At 36.7% G+C, this 17,528-nt stretch overlaps 1 protein-coding gene across 3 annotated transcripts in view; it reads left to right on the forward strand.

Annotated features, from left to right (window-relative positions):
* The window catches only part of LOC110320736 (arylacetamide deacetylase-like 2), a 36,559-nt gene extending 19,815 nt beyond the window's left edge, over window positions 1-16,744 (forward strand). Inside the window, exons 2-6 of one of the 3 annotated variants that reach the window (XM_021196871.1) lie at window positions 6,644-6,653; window positions 11,455-11,667; window positions 14,594-14,663; window positions 15,485-15,656; window positions 16,142-16,744. In XM_021196871.1, the coding sequence (XP_021052530.1) occupies window positions 6,644-6,653; window positions 11,455-11,667; window positions 14,594-14,663; window positions 15,485-15,656; window positions 16,142-16,744 (1,068 nt within the window). Of the gene's footprint in view, window positions 1-6,643; window positions 6,654-11,444; window positions 11,668-14,593; window positions 14,664-15,484; window positions 15,657-16,141 lie in introns of all 3 variants that reach the window. The other 2 variants (XM_021196869.1, XM_021196870.1) reach the window with 2 other exon arrangements.
* The last annotated feature ends 784 nt before the right edge of the window (window positions 16,745-17,528 follow it).

Here is a 17,528-nt window from a genome sequence, read left to right on the forward strand (position 1 = left end):
TCTCCCTCTCCCTCTCCCTTTCTCTCCCTCTCCCTTTCTCTCCCTCTCCCTCTCTATCCTCTTCCTTTCCTCCTCCTCCTCCTCCTCCTCCTCCTCTTTCTTAATTTATTAAAGCTTTATTGTAAATACCATATAAGGAAACAACCCAAAGTGATATTAAATCGATTACAAGTCTATTTCTAATCAGTCAACTTCTGTATAGTTAGAACATTTATTCTGAAACTATGGACCTTCACACTGGATTTGATGTAACACTATCAAATATATTTGTATGTGCTAATCTACCCCTCAAAAACAGAAAAAGAAAGGTCTATTTCAGAGTTAAAAGTACAAAATAATTAGCATTGCTTCTTTTTTCATGACTCATGTCCATTTTCTGTATTCAGGCCTTCCTTATCAGCTAATATTTATACTTATATGGAATAATTAGGCTACATATTTATTATTTAGGATTGTCTTATCTCATTCAGAGTACAAAAGCATAGCAAAATATTAAGGACAATGTGAACAACGTGAAAAACAAACCACAAAGATTTGATTCTCACAGCTCTAGAGTGAGAAAGGTTTAAAACAAAGATTTACAGTCTGATCAGGAAGCTTTATGTTAATTGCTTTTCTTATTGCTGAGGCAGCACTTCTAATATACTCTTTAAGGAAGGAAGGATTGGTATTTGGTCTCATAGATTAAGAGACACTTTCCTATCATGGTAGCAGAGGCATGGCAGAGGGAATGGCTTATGCCTGTCAATGGAACAAGAGGCAGCTAGTTGGTTAGCTCACATCAGCAGTGGGAAGCAAACTGGACAGGACCAAGGCCAGGCTATAACTTTCTAATTGTATCTCTGTAACCCTGCATTTACCTACAAGCTAGATACCATTTCCAAAAAATTGACTACTTCTCAGCATTGTCTTCTGGGGAGCTAGTGTTTAAACAGTAGTCTGTGGTGCACATTACCACATTCAATCCTTAAGTCTGATTTCATTTCTAGAATTCATTTCCATAATTTTTCTTCCACTGTCATTTTTTTCACATGGCAAAAAGGGCAATGGAATCTCTCTCTCTCTCTCTCTCTCTCTCTCTCTCTCTCTCTCTCTCTCTCTCCAGGCATCTGTATATGTGTTCATCTGTATTTGAGTCTATATCCCTGTAGGACCATGTATCAAGTTTGTACATTGCTTCTCAGGTATGGTCTGTTGTGTTTTATAAAAAGATATAGAGAAAGAATATGGTAGATGTGCAATCAGGTGTTTGGGAAGGGGGTGCCTCTGTGTGCCCATGCTGAGGCATCCGTTCTCCCTGAGGGACCAGTCACATGAAAGTATAGTACAGAATAGATTTCATTCAGGGCATATGAAGGGGAGTTGAGTGAGTAGAGACAGAGAAAGGCAGAGAAAGAGAGAGAGAGAGAGAGAGAGAGAGAGAGAGAGAGAGAGAGAGAGAAGAGAAGAGAAGAGAAGAGAAGAGAAGAGAAGAGAAGAGAAGAGAAGAGAAGAGAAGAGAATTAGAGTAGAGACTGGCCTTGAACAAGTGGATGGGGAAGGAGAAAGAGATGGAGCATGATGCAGAGGACAGAGCAAGAGCAAGAGCAAGAGAGCAAGATAGAGAGGAGAGGGCAAGCAATCCCTTTTATAGTGGATACCTGGCTGTTGCTAGGTAACTGCGGGGCTCAGCCAAGACAAAATGCCAGCATTGCCTACCTTATTTTAGAGACAGGGTCTCTAACATTGCTTACAATTTGCTGATTGGCTGGCCAGTGAGCTCCCTACCCATCCTCCTGTGCAGGATTACAAGTGCTCTCGTCATGTCCAGCTTGTTATATTGTTGCTGGAGGTCAAACTCAGACCTTCTTCTGGTTTGCCTTGTCTTCATTAGGGTTATATTGCTGTGAAGAGACACTATAACCACATCAGTTCTTACAAGTGAAAACATTTCATTGGGATTGGTTTAGAGTTTCAGAGGTTTCTGTCCATTATCATCATGGCAGGAAGCATAGCACCATATAGGCAGACATGTGCTAGAGGACCTGTGAGTTCCACATCTTGATCTGTAGGTAGCAATGAGGAGTCTTAAATTTCACTCTAGGCAGAGCTTGAGCACAGAGCCCACAAAAACAACCCCCACAGTGACACACTTGCTCCAAACTTGTCCTACCTACTCCACCAAAACCACACCTCTTAATAGTGCCACTCCCCATGGGCCAAGCATTTCACCACATGAGGCTATGTGAGGCAAACCTATTCAAACCACCATATACAGCCAGTGCTTTTTTAAATGAACTCCCTCATAAGCTCCTGAGGTCCCCTTTAAAAGGGAATAAATCTCATTCATAACTAGTCCACATCCAGGACCTAATCACCTCTTAAAGGCCCTGCCTTTCATGTAGACATCACACAGAGGATTTCAACATGAGACTTTTTTCAGGATATAAGCCGGGCATGGTGGCACACCCCTGTAGTTCCAGTAGCTTAGGAGGCTGGGGCAGGATTGTGCATGAGCTTAAGGCCAGGACCCTGTGTGTCAGGATATAAACAATCACTGTATAGGGAGGTTTAGTAGAAATATTTGTATGCATGAGCATATAAAATGTTTTCCTCTACATAAGTATTCAGGCTGAATACTTCATAAAGAAAGGATAGTTTATTGAGATAACAGTTTTAAATGCTGAAAGTTTTGGAGATGGTTACCCCATTGGTTCAGATACTATTAATCATCACTTCGGCTTTGTCAAATCATGGCAAGTGCCTTCACGATTAGTGAAGGAAAACAACACATGAAAATACATGGAGTGAGAGGTCAGGAAGTGGTCATTTCTACTCTTGGATAATGATTCACTGTTATGCAGCCTTAACATGAGTCCCTTGAAAACTGCATAAGTCTTAGAAAAGTGATGTTCCCAGTGGACCAATACCTCATGCCAATACCTTCTAAGGCACAGTGCCTGGTCTTAGGCTCTTAACATTTTCTGTCTGCTTTACTACAGTATTTCCATGAAGCCTTGGAACTACAGGCAACTAAGGAATGCTAAGAGTGTTAGAAGTATTCCTCAGTGAAGAACACAGCAGTTGGTTATCAAATACAAATGATCAGCCCAGAAAACATATATACAAGTAACCCTAACCCTAACCCTAACCCTAACCCTAACCCTAACCCTAACCCTAACCCTATCTATAACCCTAACCCTAACCATAACCCTAACTGTAACCCTTGATGATAAAGGAGTAACAATTGATAATAAAGGAGTCCTTGGATTTTCAAGAGAGGAATTGGAAGGAGGAAATGATGTAATTATATTCTATCAAAAAACTTAAAAATAATTTAAGAAGTTCTACTGCCTCTCAACAACTCAACAACCCAGCCTCAAATACAAAAAGTCTTTGGAGCAAAGACACACACAAACCACAAAAGATTGTATTGTATGTATAACTTCAGAAAACAAGGTGCAAATTCAGCTTCTTGTTATTGGGATATCAGCACTTCAGCAGAGTCAAGAGGTAACCAATAAATGTCATTGGAAGGCTCACTGGATGATACAATAGAGGGATTGAGTTACACACTACACAGAGAAGGGTCAATTTTAGCAGCTGAGGCTAAACTAAGTTATACAAACAAACAAACAAACAAACAAACAAAAGGAGAGACATTTTGCTGATTGTTAGAAACATATTCTTCTCCTGGGAAGTATGGTTTTATCATAGAGATAATTGAGGAAGTTTTCGTTACCAGAACATCTTTGAAACTAGTGAAAGGAAATTATATAAATTTAAGGTTCAAATAATGTAAGACATAGAGGGTTCCTTTGATGTAAACTTAAGGTTAAAAATTGCCCAGGCGGGCCCAGGCTGCCTTGAAACTAGAATCAATTAGCCACAAAGATAAGATAAGGAATGCAGGAACTGGTCTGAGCTATCTTGGCTGAGCCAACAGCCATTTGGCAGAGCCGCGCCTCCCCCCCTGCTCGTTAAGACTCAGTTTGAAGTTATACATTACCCAGATGTACTGTGTCAACCCTGATAGCCCTGGCCCCTGGAATTTCCTGCCGCCCTAAGCCCACACGTACTATACTGCTGACTTGTAACTTCCTTGCTGATGATGTTCAAATGAGCCAATCACATGTAACTGTGCCAATTCTCCCCAAACCCCTGACCCATACCCCATAAAAACCCCTAGCTTTTGAGTCTCGTGGTTGATGCCTCTGCCTCCTGCATGAGGTATGCATCAGCCTGGAGCTCTGCCATTAAACAGCCTCATGCTTTTGCAACAAGAAGGTCTCTCATGTTTCCTTGGGATACCCTAACTCCCGTGACTTCAGGGGGGGTCCCTGAAAAGGGGGTCCTACACTACCAGGGTTAGAAATGAAATGAAAGCATCCACTTCTGTATTTGTCAGGCACTAGAAGAGTGTGCAGGGGACAGCTATATCAGGTTCCTGTCAGCAAGCACTTGTTGGAATCCATAATACTGTCTGGGTTTGGTGATTGGATATGGGATGGATCCCCAGGTAGGGCATTCTCTGGATGTTCTTTCCTTCAGTCTCTGCTCCACACTTTGTCTCTGTATTTCCTCCCATGGGTATTTTGTTCCCCAATCTAACAAGGACAGACGTATCCATACTTTAGTTTTCCTTCTTGTGCTTCATTTGGTCTGTGAATTGTATCTTGGGTATTCAGAGCTCCTGGGCTAATATCCACTTACCAGTGAATGTATACCGTGTGTGTTCTTTTATGATTAGGTTACCTCACTAAGGGTGATATTTTCTAGTTCCATCCATTTGCCTAAGAATTTCATGAATTCATTGTCTCTAATGTCTGAATAGTATCCCATTGTGCAAATGTATCCAATGGAGGAGCTAAAGAAAGGACCAAAGGAGCTGAAGGAGCTTGCAACCCCATATGAGGAACAACAATATCAACCAACCAGTACCCACCAGAGCTCCCAGGAACTAAACCACTAACCGAAGAGTACACATGGGGGGGGGGGAACCCATGGCTTCAGCTACATAAGTAGCAGAGGATAGCCTTGTTGGCTCTCAGTGGGAGGAGATGCCTTTAGTCCTGAGAGGGCTCAATGCCCCGATTTGAAATGTAAATAAAGAAAATATATAATAATAATAAAAAGGGAAATGAAATGAGGGAGGAGGCTTCCAAGATGCCAAAGGTGTTGACCAACTAACACAACACTGATAAATCTTAAGAGAAAATGAAAATAAACCCTCTGTGTCCAGAACTGTTAGAATGTGTTTCCTAGTCACCTCTTTATTATGCAAATATTGTCCCTCTTTACTGGTCTAGCTCCTTTCTTGCTGCTCATTTATGTGTAAATTGACACTATCCTGTGAAAGCAGTAACCTTGTTGCTATCACCTTCAGTCTGTTCTCCTTTGTCTTGTGTTGTCACTGTCTTTTATCTCAGTATCTGAACTCCATTTCGGCTGGTGGCTATGAGTGATTCCCTACTCACACCTGTAGGGATTAATTGATCAACTAAAGAGGTTATCTATTAATTCGTAGAAAAGGTTTTTTTTGGTTTTGTTTTGTTTTTTGTTTTTGTATTCCTACATGTGAGGATTACTAAATCCTCTGGTGGTACAAGGTGTGAAAGTTGTTCCTCTTATTTGAAAAGACAAACATGTAGGGGGATTAACTTTAATTCCTGAACCAGAAATTATTTCTGAGATTCTGGCTTACATCCATCTGAAAAGATAAGATGAAAAACAAAGTGGTAATAGCATGCTGGCAAGGATGCAGAACAAGGGGAACTCTCTTCCATCTCTGGCAGGAGTGCAAACTTGTACAGCCTCTCTGGAAATCAAGCTGATGGCTTCTCAGAAAATTGGCAACAGTTCTACTTCAAGATCCAGTTATAACATTCCTGGGTATACACACAAAAGTTATAACATTCCTGGGTATACACACAAAAGATGCCTCAGTGCAAGAGGATGAGCTTAGTCCTGCAGTGACTTAATATGCTAGGGTGGGTTGCAACCTGCAGGGGCAGTGGTGTCTCCCCCATTCCCATAAAAGAAGACAAGGAGGATGGAGAAAAAGACTGTATGAAGGGGTATCAGAAATGGGGGAGGGGAGACTGTGATCAGGATGTAAAGTGAGTGAATGAATGAATGAATGAATGAATAAATAAATAAATAAAATGGAAAAATTGATTACCCACCATTAAAGTTAGAGAAGAGGGTTTAAACATTGCAGGCTTATCAAAAAGTAGTTCTCTTGGAGACCTAAATTGCTATGTGACATGGAGGGCAGAAATACTACAGAAGAGAAGCTGTAACCTTCTAATAAATGAAACACAAAATTAGCACTAATGGATGTTTTGAGTTGAGTGAATACTATCACTAAAAATTAGTTTTATATATGTACTATTCAGTTAGTTCTTACCCATCAGAAAGAAAATCCCCAGTTTATTGCGTCTCTGAAGTATGTTCACTTTGACTTGAATGGGGAAGGACCATATAGATACATAAAAACTAATATACACATTTCCATATGTATGTGATCTATACAAAATATTTGAACTAGTTGATGCTATTATAGAAGCATAATTCCACAGTCTAGTATTTATAGGAAGGAGAACAAGAGATGTCTCTGATGTAATTCAATACAAGTTTAAACTGCTGAGGACCCAAGGGATAGGGGCTCTGCTGTAAGTTTCTAAATCTTACAGACCAAACCCAGAAGCTCTGACATCCTAAGATAGGAAAGATAAAGTTCTTATGTGATTTGCTAAATGAAGGATAAGTAAACCAAGGTTGTTTACTTGTGGTCTGTAGGAAAAATGAACAATATAGTTTAAAGGGACAAAAGAAACAGAATATCTATCAGGCACATAGGTCTTTCATTTAGAAATGGGTAGCAAAGAGGAGGGAGAGACACGTGGAAAGAATCCATTGTTGACGTTTAGGTGTATATCTGTAAAGGCTTTCTGAGTTTGGGTAAGACTGCTTAATTCCAAAGGAATAAATAATTAATCATAGGGACATAGGAAGTTTTGGGAAGTTCACTAGGCTTAAAAACAACCACATAAGGAAGTTGAGAACTTCAGGGTGAGGGGACTTAAAACAAGAACTGAGTGGACACATTCTCAAATGCATGTATTAAAGAAGACAACCCCTGGATAAGGACAGAAGGTGGAAGCGGATTAACATTAATATGATTAGAGTTATAACAAGGTTTGCTCAAGAAGAGAGGAAAAAGTGTAGAATGACGCTTTCTTTGCAGTTTTCTCCTACTTACAAGTTCAGTGCATCTGATGGTATCCAATCACATCTGTGAGCATCACCACCAACACAAGCATCATTCCCTTCTGGAAACATCCTTGCAGTCACACCCAGAAACAATATTTTACTAACACCAAGCAGGTAATCTAAGCCATGGTGACTCATGAGTTTGATTCATGATATCATACTTTCTTCTAAAAGCCATAATGTTTGCTAAAATACTTGTTCTGAACTTTCTGGTAATTCTGGTCCAGGTTTAAAGTTTTAGCCTGGTGCATGATTAAACTTGAACAAATCTCCACACACCCTTTCTTTCATTCTTAAAATTGGTCCACCCATATGGATCTGTTAACATAGGTAATAATAGTGATGATATTAGCGTATATTTTGACTGGATATCAAGTAACTTTCTAAAACCTGTTAGAGAATATTGCAACTACAAAAGATTACTTTAAGAATTATCCAGTGCTTGCATCTGGGACCTGATTTCCTAAGACTAATTCATGCTGGCATTAATACCACAGAATGAAGAAACACCGAATTTTAATTACATGTTATAATAATAGCTACCTGACCTGATGTATTTCAACATCTACTTGAGAGTCTATGACTAAACAAGTTAGAACCAGTACTGTAATGTTTGATTTAAGAATCAGCTTTACATTATGAGAGGGTTCCCAGTGTGTACTCATTTGTGGCTTTTCATTCAATGCTTATGGAAGTATTTTAATCTCTGCACTGGGAAGAGGCTGCAATACCATGAGATCCAAAGCTCTCTGCTGGGGGTCACTTTATGTTAGCTTTTTGTCTTATATTTATACACCTATGTCTGACAACATTGAAGAAATCTGGAAAGTAATGGCCCTGATGCAGTTGCTAAAACTTGAAACGTTATGGTAAGAAAAATATAATTTTTTCAGTGATTAAGACAGAACACTTTTGAATATTTTGAAAATACTATTGATGTTATAATTTTGAAAGACACATTACTTTAATAAGAATATTGTTAGCTTGACTTTCATTTGTGTTCTAAGATAAAACCTGGTCCCATAATTATCTTATAGTATAAATATATGAATTATTATTAACAGTACTTGTTTGATATTAAATCAGGACTTTTTTTATTATCTCCATAGCTTCTGCTGTTGGTCTCCAATTCTAAACTGTTGAAATTCTGGGGTTATCTTAGAATATACATTGTGGATATAATTGCTATCATTGTTCCTGTATTGTAAGTAACTGGCAATTTTGATGATGCAATATATATGATTTCTATGCATATAAATATATGTCTGCTAATTCTCTACTGTCTTCTACCTGTATTGTTTATATGAGAGGAAAAAGATATTCAGAGGAGCACATACAGAGAGAGTAACAACTTAAATTTGAGCCCCATGCTGCGTGATTCAACTCTGCTCTTTTATGTGCAAAGTGGACACTTTGCAGAAATGCTCTTTAACAACTCTAACAGATAAAGGGTGTAAAATAAAGCAGCAGAATTAGTAGTTGACCAGAAGGGACAGCAGTCCAAGGTGTAATAGACTTCTATGACAGCATTCGTCAACTGATGATCTCTGAGTCTCTCTGTCTTTCTTCCACACTTCTCCTTTTCAAATATTCTGCTTCCTTAATTGAAGAATGAACACAAGAGCCGGCCTATGTCAGTTGTCTATTGATTATTTCACATGTATTTATACCCCAGGGTGAGAAATATCTATACTTTCATCAAATTCACAACATTATCTATCAGAACATTTCACTCTAATATAATGCTTGCTTTCTTAGCTTCACATGTTCTCAGCTTTCATGCATATATCATCAAAATACACTTTATGTATTTGACATTATGAGTTATTATACTGCACTTTAAAAATAATAGTAGACAAAATAAATTTGTAATTAAGATTTATCCTGGAAAATTTGGAAATCTTTAATTTAATAATTTTAGCACTGAATCTTACAATTTAGATTGCAAAGGCAATACATCTTTTGATTTTTTTCACATATGTAAGTGAAAACTAAGTCTTTATACTATAGTCTTGAAAAAAATGGGTGCATTAGAAAGAGGTGGCTTTATGGTTGTTTTGGGGGGGGGTTGTTTTGATTTTTTTTGTTTGTTTGTTTTGTTTGTTTGATTTTTTTGAGACAGGGTTTCTCTGAATAACTCTGGCTGTCCTGGAACTCACTCTGCAGACCAGGCTGGCCTCGAACTCAGAAATCTGCCTGCCTCTGCCTCCCAAGTGCTGGGATTAAAGGCGTGTGCCACCACTGCCCTGGCTAGAAAGAGTCTTTTTTAAAAGTATCCACACATAATCTTGAGAAACTTCCTTGACTCTGCATTGTATCAAATAAACCGATAGGTGAGGAAACTAATTTTAAATATTTGTTTGGATTGTTCTATGCATAAAGATTAGGTATATTAGAAGAACATGTGATAGTCTTTATATTGGTCATTTTTCTTATAGTGTTAAAATGTTTGAGTAGCAATTTACAACCAGAAAATATTGTCATAAAATAAAGCCATTTGCTAAAATTCTAATTTTCAAGAGCAAATTCATTGAATGAAAAATTATCTGAATACACTGATAGCTTAAGCACTCATATTAACAGGTCATTTATTTGTTAAATTTTAGTAGTTAGAAAATACTCAAGAACTGTTTATTACATTTTAAAACTAATCAACCAATTAGTTTATGGGTGTGTGTGTGTGTGTGTGTGTGTGTGTGTGTGTGTGTGTGTGTGTGCACGCGCTGGAGGGAAGGCTCATGCCAGGGCATATGTAGAGGTCTCAGTATATCATACGAGGATCAATTCTTCTCTTTCATCGGGTATATACTGCAGGTGATCATGATTGGAGTAGCCAGTTGTCTGTTGTGGAGCTAGGGGTGAGACACACAACACTCTTCAGGTTTCGACTATCCATTAGGTGTACCAGAAGACATATTGCTAAGGAACACTGACTCTCCCTCTCCCTCTGGCTATAAATTGTCAGAAGAAACCTTGGCAAGAGGTGGCATTTTTATGCCCATCTTCCTTCTCTGTGAGAGGCATTGTCTTGGTTTGGCCTTGCACAGTTCTTGTGCATGCTGTCATAGTCACTGAGCTTAACATGTCGTGTTATGTCTGGAGGACACTCTTTCTTTGTATTCATTCAATGTCTTTGGCTTTGATAGCCTTTCAGTCTCCTCTTCTGGAATGATCTCTGAGGTTTAACAGGAAAGAAAGCAGTATAAATATTCCTTTTAGAGTTGAGTACTCAGTAGTCTCTCATTCTCCTCACAGTGGTCCATTTTGCATCTCTGTGTTAATGTTAATCACAATCTACTACAAACAGAAGTATCTCTAGTGAGGATTTAGAGATGCAGTAATCTACGGTTATTACAATAAGTCAATAAGAACACATTTAATACTATATACGAGAGAGCTAGTAGTAGGTTCATCTTTTGTGGCATAGGACCTGCTATTCAAAGATCTGTGACCTAACAGAGGTGCCAGATATGATTTTGTCTTGTGAAATGGACTTAAATCCAATAAGAATGTGCTCAATTATTGAAAGCACTATCGCAACAATGAATATGTCTTGCCAGCCCACTGGCTATTGTAGTTCTCAGGGTTCACACTGGGTAAAATTGGTGATTACTGTCCTCCTCTGGTAATATGCAAAGCAACTTCCAGCCCTATAAAAGTTAGCAAATGTGGATGAAGTTTCCAGGTATGTATTTATATTTTTTGTTTGACAGTTTTATGCATTTACCTGATAAGTACACTTCTCCCATATCTTCCTTTGCCTTCTAGAATCCATTTTCTCAACAAGTGGGTTTTCATGACTTCATTCTACTCTGAAATCCAATATTTTAAATTAGTTTATTGCTTAAGCATTGGAAGCAGATTATTTACTATAGCAAAGGTAACACCTTAACAGATATGGGGAAAACGACTACTGCTTCCTAATTAACAAATGGCTACTGATATTTTCTCAGGAAGGAATGGGAGATTTGTTGACCCATTCCTTATCCATGATTGATTGTTGATAGACAAAATTTTGGGAAGGTTTCATACAAACGACGGCATCGAGATTTTCATGCTTCCAAAATAAAGTTAGAATATAAAAATCTAGAGTTTTATCACATTGTTTATTTTATTATCACCCCATCATTTATATTGTTGTTATTAAAATATAGATGCATAATTTTTAAAAATTTGTCTTGCTTTTGTAGGGCACAATAGGTGAATATATAGGTCTTCTGAAATATGAAGACGTAATAGTAACATTATCGACAGTTCATTTTACAAAACCAGTTTCAGATGAAAACATTACAGTGATTGACACAAAATTTAGTAACATCCCTGCTCGTCTGTACTTGCCAAAGAGGAAGTCTGAAAGGCAGAGACCAGCTGTGATTTTCATTCATGGTGGTGCCTTTGTCTTGGGAAGTTACAGTAAGTATAGTTTTATATGTGTGATATTGATATATTCATATTGAAATAATTCCTGTCTACCAAGGAGTTGACAGACATTTGCCAGTGCAATGTTGGCTTCAGTAATGTGTACGTTAACAGAGTTACATTGGAATGTATGGGTCATAGTTCACATTCTTCTTTATATATAATTTAGTAGTAAAATAACCAGGTAAAAACAAGATGGTTTTGTAGGACATTCAAATCTTAAATTAACATATTTATATCTTAAACTTGAAAGTACAAATAATATACATGTAATTTAGAGTAAAATAACCTAATCTCATACATTAAATAATAATTTATTATGAAGTGAACCAGGAATTAATTTTTAGATATGAAATAATATAGTTGCTGCCATACTACAGCTAATTTTCTAAAGTTGTAGAGTGTGATATAACAATATTGAGGATTAGAAAACAAAGCATAATTTTGTACTAAAATTATAAAAATGATAAAAAGTTGAATAGTCAGTTCTTGTCTGGAAGTGAGTGTAGTAGCTAAGACAGAGAGTCAGACAGACAGACTGACAGACAGACACATAAACACATACCATTTTAGTCTTTTGATGACTTATGGATTCACTAAAGAGAAAAATTTGGGACATTGCTCCAGTGTCATTTTAAAATTGCCATCCTGTTTCCAACCTTACCTGCTCTTCCGGGATATAAGTGCATGTTTAGGATCTCCCAGTCCATTTGTTTCCCTACCTGTCTACACTGTCTGAAACTTACTGGCATCTTATTGATCCCTTCTTCATTACTTACTACTTACATCTTGGGATCAGACATGTTTATTTTTTGGTCAAAATGAGTCTCTACTTTCCTAATTATATTTTCTTTCAAATCATTACCTGATTTATGTTTCTTGTACCCGAAATTGTACCATTTGTCGATTTCTAAATATGCACTGTCTTTTCTGCCTTGACCTCTCTCAGCCTCTAGTTCTAATTATTTCTTTATCATTCTTTATCTTTTGAGACTTGTTTCCATGTTTCTCTTTTTTGCCTTTTAATTCTTTCCTAGAACAGTGTAATCTGAAAGAGGCCTTTGCTGTTTGCTATACTATGAGCTTGTATAAAAGGAATTTCTGCATCTTTCCTTTTTCCTCCTTTATCCCTCATTTGTAACTGCAAGATTAAAACAAGAGAAAAGATGAAAGTTGAAATAAGTTATGTTTGTACTTTACCAATACTAAAATTCGGCACATTCCAGTACTTTATTCTTCACTTGCTGGTTCCATATTTTCCTATACTTTATTCCTTATTTTTTCTACTCTAACCCCCATACCCATCCTATAGACATAGTCTGCTTCCCATCTCTAAAGTTTTTTTTTTTTTGATGGATTTGAGTTCTGTCAATTCAGTTACATACTGGTCTGCAAAAACTCATCATTAGTGTATCATGTGAATTCCTTAGCAGACACAATTATATCACTTTCTCAAGGAGTATATCGAAAAAAATTAAAACTCCCAGGAACACATGGAAGGCAAACTTCCCTCCATAGTGACTACCATGCCCCCCCTCCCTTTTTTTACAGTCTTTCAGCCTCCTATGCCTTATGACATCTGGGCAGAAATTCTGAGCATTCTCTTGTTCCTCCCCACACTGTGTAGACTATCATTTAGATTTATCCCTATTATTTACCATTAAGTGGCTCATCACCATTTTGTCATTCATATTACCTTCTTTTTCAACCTATCATGATGTGAAAATATGGCTACACTGATTATTCAATAAACATCTCAGAAATAGCATCTATTTTTTGATAAATCCTATGTCAAATGCTGCCATGTAGACACCTACCTTCCCTTTTTGTTACCTTGTCCACTTTCTGCCTCTGCTCCCTCTAAAACATTTAGCTATATATATTTTCCCAAGCTCTGTGAATTCTCAGTAAATTGTTGGAAAATTTACTAAAATCACATTTTATTTTTTCTTGTTCATTTTCTGGCAATTATTTTTATGTTTAATATGGATGCAAATTTATGCTTTGTAAGTAAATGAGTATATGTTGTTAATTAAAAGAATAATCGATATTAAGTTCTGTTAAAATTTTTAGGAAAGTATATTTATTTCTATCTCTTTTAAGTTTATTAACTATTTACAGTTAACTTTTATAAGGAATTACAAATGCAAGAGCACATTCTTATTTTAGTGAAAATTAAAATTCTCATTTATATACAGAATGGCAACCTTAAGTTTAATTGTAAATTTATTAAATTGCATGAACTTATATAAATATGTAAGCCTCTGGCAAAAAAAACAAAAATCCCTCATTAGTTCTAACTGCACTAAATAGTACACCCTGTCTCATATTTAAATTGATATGCCGTCATTGAAAACTTCCTTCAATAAATAAAAATTATGGTGAATCTCTAAATTTGTGAAAATTATAATGCTGCTTACAATGTTATCTTCAACACAATTGCAGATATTCTAATACTTCTCCCAAGAGCTTTATGGAGTGTGTTTGTAATGAGTTGCAGACAATCTTTTTTTTTTTTTTAAAGATTTATTTATTTACTATATGTAAGTACACTGTAGCTGTCTTCAGACACTCCAGAAGATTGGAGTCAGATCTTGTTATGGATGGTTGTGAGTCACCATGTGGTTGCTGGGATTTGAACTCGGGACCTTCGGAAGAGCAGTCGGGTGCTCTTACCCACTGAGCCATCTTACCAGCCCGCAGACAATCTTCTTCATGAGCTCTGAGATAATGTTGCCTGTGACAATAAGTGATTACTGAGTTCTAATCAACAGATCAATCAATCAATCAACAAATCAGTCAGTCAGTCAATCAACCAACCAAACACATTTCACACTTCTAGCACATTCATGACTGTTTTTGTGTTTCCATTGTTTTTTATTTACAGTGAACCACTTTATATCTATTCCTTTCATTTCAGAGATGTCAGCCTATGATGATCTGAACAGATGGACAGCAAACAAGCTTGATGCTGTTGTTGTGGGAATAGAGTAAGAGAAAGACAATACTTCTTACCACAGTCCAGGCACTTGCAACAAAACTTGGTCTATTCAGAGCTGTCACCCAACCAACAAATACAAATATCCTATGGGGGTTTGTTTATATTTATTTTTTCTCATAATTTTAAGGTCAGTGCATCCCCAAAGTCCATACTATTTATTTTGATTTCTGCCAATTGTGAGGCCAGAGGAATAAGCATATTTGTTATCAGAGTTATGACATCTCTTAGAATATGAACTTCAGGATTCTTAAGCAACTCATTTTATGTACAACTAAACTTAAAATTCTCACTTATATACAGAAAGGTATACTCATTATATCCTTGAGATATTAGATCTTATTTGACCTGTTTCTAAACACTGTGGAGTTAGAGTTGTTGTTGGTTGTAAGACTATTAGGCAAAAATATTTCAATAACTTGAAAATTCAAGATATTATCCAAATGAAAAGTCTTAATATTATCAACAAACTTTCCCCAACATTTACAATAATATATAAAAGATGTGAGCAAATACCTATTACCTTAGGACTTTATATCTCTACTGTACTACTGAAATTCTCATTAATAGGAATGAAAAATGTTGCTATGTATCTTACCAAATCCACAGTGCAGAAATACACTTATAATCAATGCCTGAAACCCTTAAGTAGAATCTATTCCTCATTTTAAGAGAGATGTTACCAGTGAGCTCTTGTTAACTGGTGAGACTTAGGACTCAAAGTAGTAGTGTATCTGTTGGTGAGAATGAGATATTTCCTTGCATAACTTTAACAAGGGTTTTGTTGTGATTTTGCTTGATCTACCTTTAAAGCTACAGGCTTGCTCCTAAGTATCCATTCCCAGCTGCCCTTGACGACTGTGTTTATGCAATCAAGTTCTTTCTCCAGAAAAATATTCTTGCAAAATACAGAGTGGATCCCTCTCGCATCTGCATTATGGGAGACAGTTCGGGGGGTACCTTGACAGCAACAGTGACTCAACTGGTATGTCGTATGTGTTATATACATTTTAATCCCAATACAAAAGAAGCTGTGCCTGATTGCTTTTATAGTGTTATCTCTGAAATTCAAACAAGGGAACACTGTGTTCCAGAACAACCCTGAGATATTCAACAAGACTTAATTATAAAAAAAAGACATAATAGCTGAATTTCTAAAAAAAAAACAACCAACCAAATATAGAATATAATCCAATATCACAAATAAAAATTTTATCATCCTCACTAAGATGCAACTGATGTTCATCATGTTTGGTTGTCCTATGTGAATAAATGAGTGAGAAACAGTGTATATTGTTTCTATATGGATGAGAATGGAATGGCACTCTCATATATCTAAACTAATAATGAACGTCATAAGAAAATTCACTAGAGCTTTAGATAAATTTATTGAATTCTGGCAATTAAAATGAAATTGCAAATCTGTTTCTTTGAAAGCTATTGATTCATTAGACTTCATTCAATTTCTAGCTACAGAATGATCCAAACTTCAAAAATAAAATTAAAGCACAAGCTTTGATGTATCCTGGCCTACAGATACTTGATACCTTGTTACCATCCCATCAAGAGTATCAACATGGTCCAGTTCTGACCAGGGAGATGATAATTAAGTTGGCGTGCCTATATGTGACTGAAGACAAAGTTCTACCCCAGGCTGCACTGAAAAATGAGCATATGCCAACAGAGTCAAGACACCTGTTCAAGTTTGTTAACTGGAGTGACTTTCTTCCTGAGAAGTACAAAAAGAACTACGTTTACACTGAACCAGTTCTTGGAAAATTGAATGCTTCCTATCCAGTACTTGTGGATAGCAGGTTGTCCCCTTTGCTAGTCAATGACACCCAGTTACAGAGTTTGCCATTAACATACATTGTCACTTGTGAACATGATCTCTTAAGAGATGATAGTCTCATTTACATCTCACGGCTTAGAAATGTTGGGGTGAAAGTTACTCATGAGCATATAGAGAAAGGAATACATGGAGCCCTATCATTCACCAGAGCTCCAGTATTTTTAAATTTAGGATTCAAAATAAGAGATAAGTATATTAATTGGTTAGAAGAAAATCTATAAGTCAATAAAACATGTAGCTGTGCAATCAATAAAGAAATATAACAGTTATATTTTGAACTATTGTATGATGAATGGGCACAAAATTAACTGACTTGTGGATAAAGCTTCCTTTCAAAATGAGTAAAGATTACTGTATATGTTTGAGAAAGTTACTTCACTTGCTTGATCTTAGAAATACTGTTAAAATGAAGATACTTTCTTCATTATTCATATTAATTACTATTTGTTGTGAAAAATGTACTCTGAGTAGTTGAAAATGTCAGAAGCGTGGGAAAACATGTGTTTGGTTACATGCCAACATATTTTAGATATTTCATGGCAGTGATAAGCCAAATTTGGAATGTATTGAATGAACAAAATAACTTCCAATAAAAATGGAAAGGAGTCATGGGGCCTGGATGGGTTGGCGCATTCCTCTCCAGCACCCCAGTGGCAGAGAGGCATCAGGTAGACAGATTTCTGTGAGTTCCAGACCTGGTTGGTGTATGTAGCTAGTTCTAGGACAGCCACTGGTGTTTAGTGATGCATTGTTTCAAAACATGAATAAAAAGAAGACTAAAGAATAGAAACCATGATTGAGGAGAAGTGCAATAAGGAACAATTGTGATGACATTTGTATGGATTGAGCACTGAACTGTACTTCTGCTATGGTTTTTCCAACCATGTGCTCTTTATCCATTAGCATAATCTGCTCAAGGTGAATTAAGTTAGTTGTTGTTTTCACTCACTCCCCATTAAATTTATATTCTGCTTTTTATAAGAACACTTTGTATATTAGAGGAAG

This window comes from Mus pahari, chromosome 4, assembly GCF_900095145.1.
Source record: "Mus pahari chromosome 4, PAHARI_EIJ_v1.1, whole genome shotgun sequence".
NCBI lineage: Eukaryota > Metazoa > Chordata > Mammalia > Rodentia > Muridae > Mus > Mus pahari.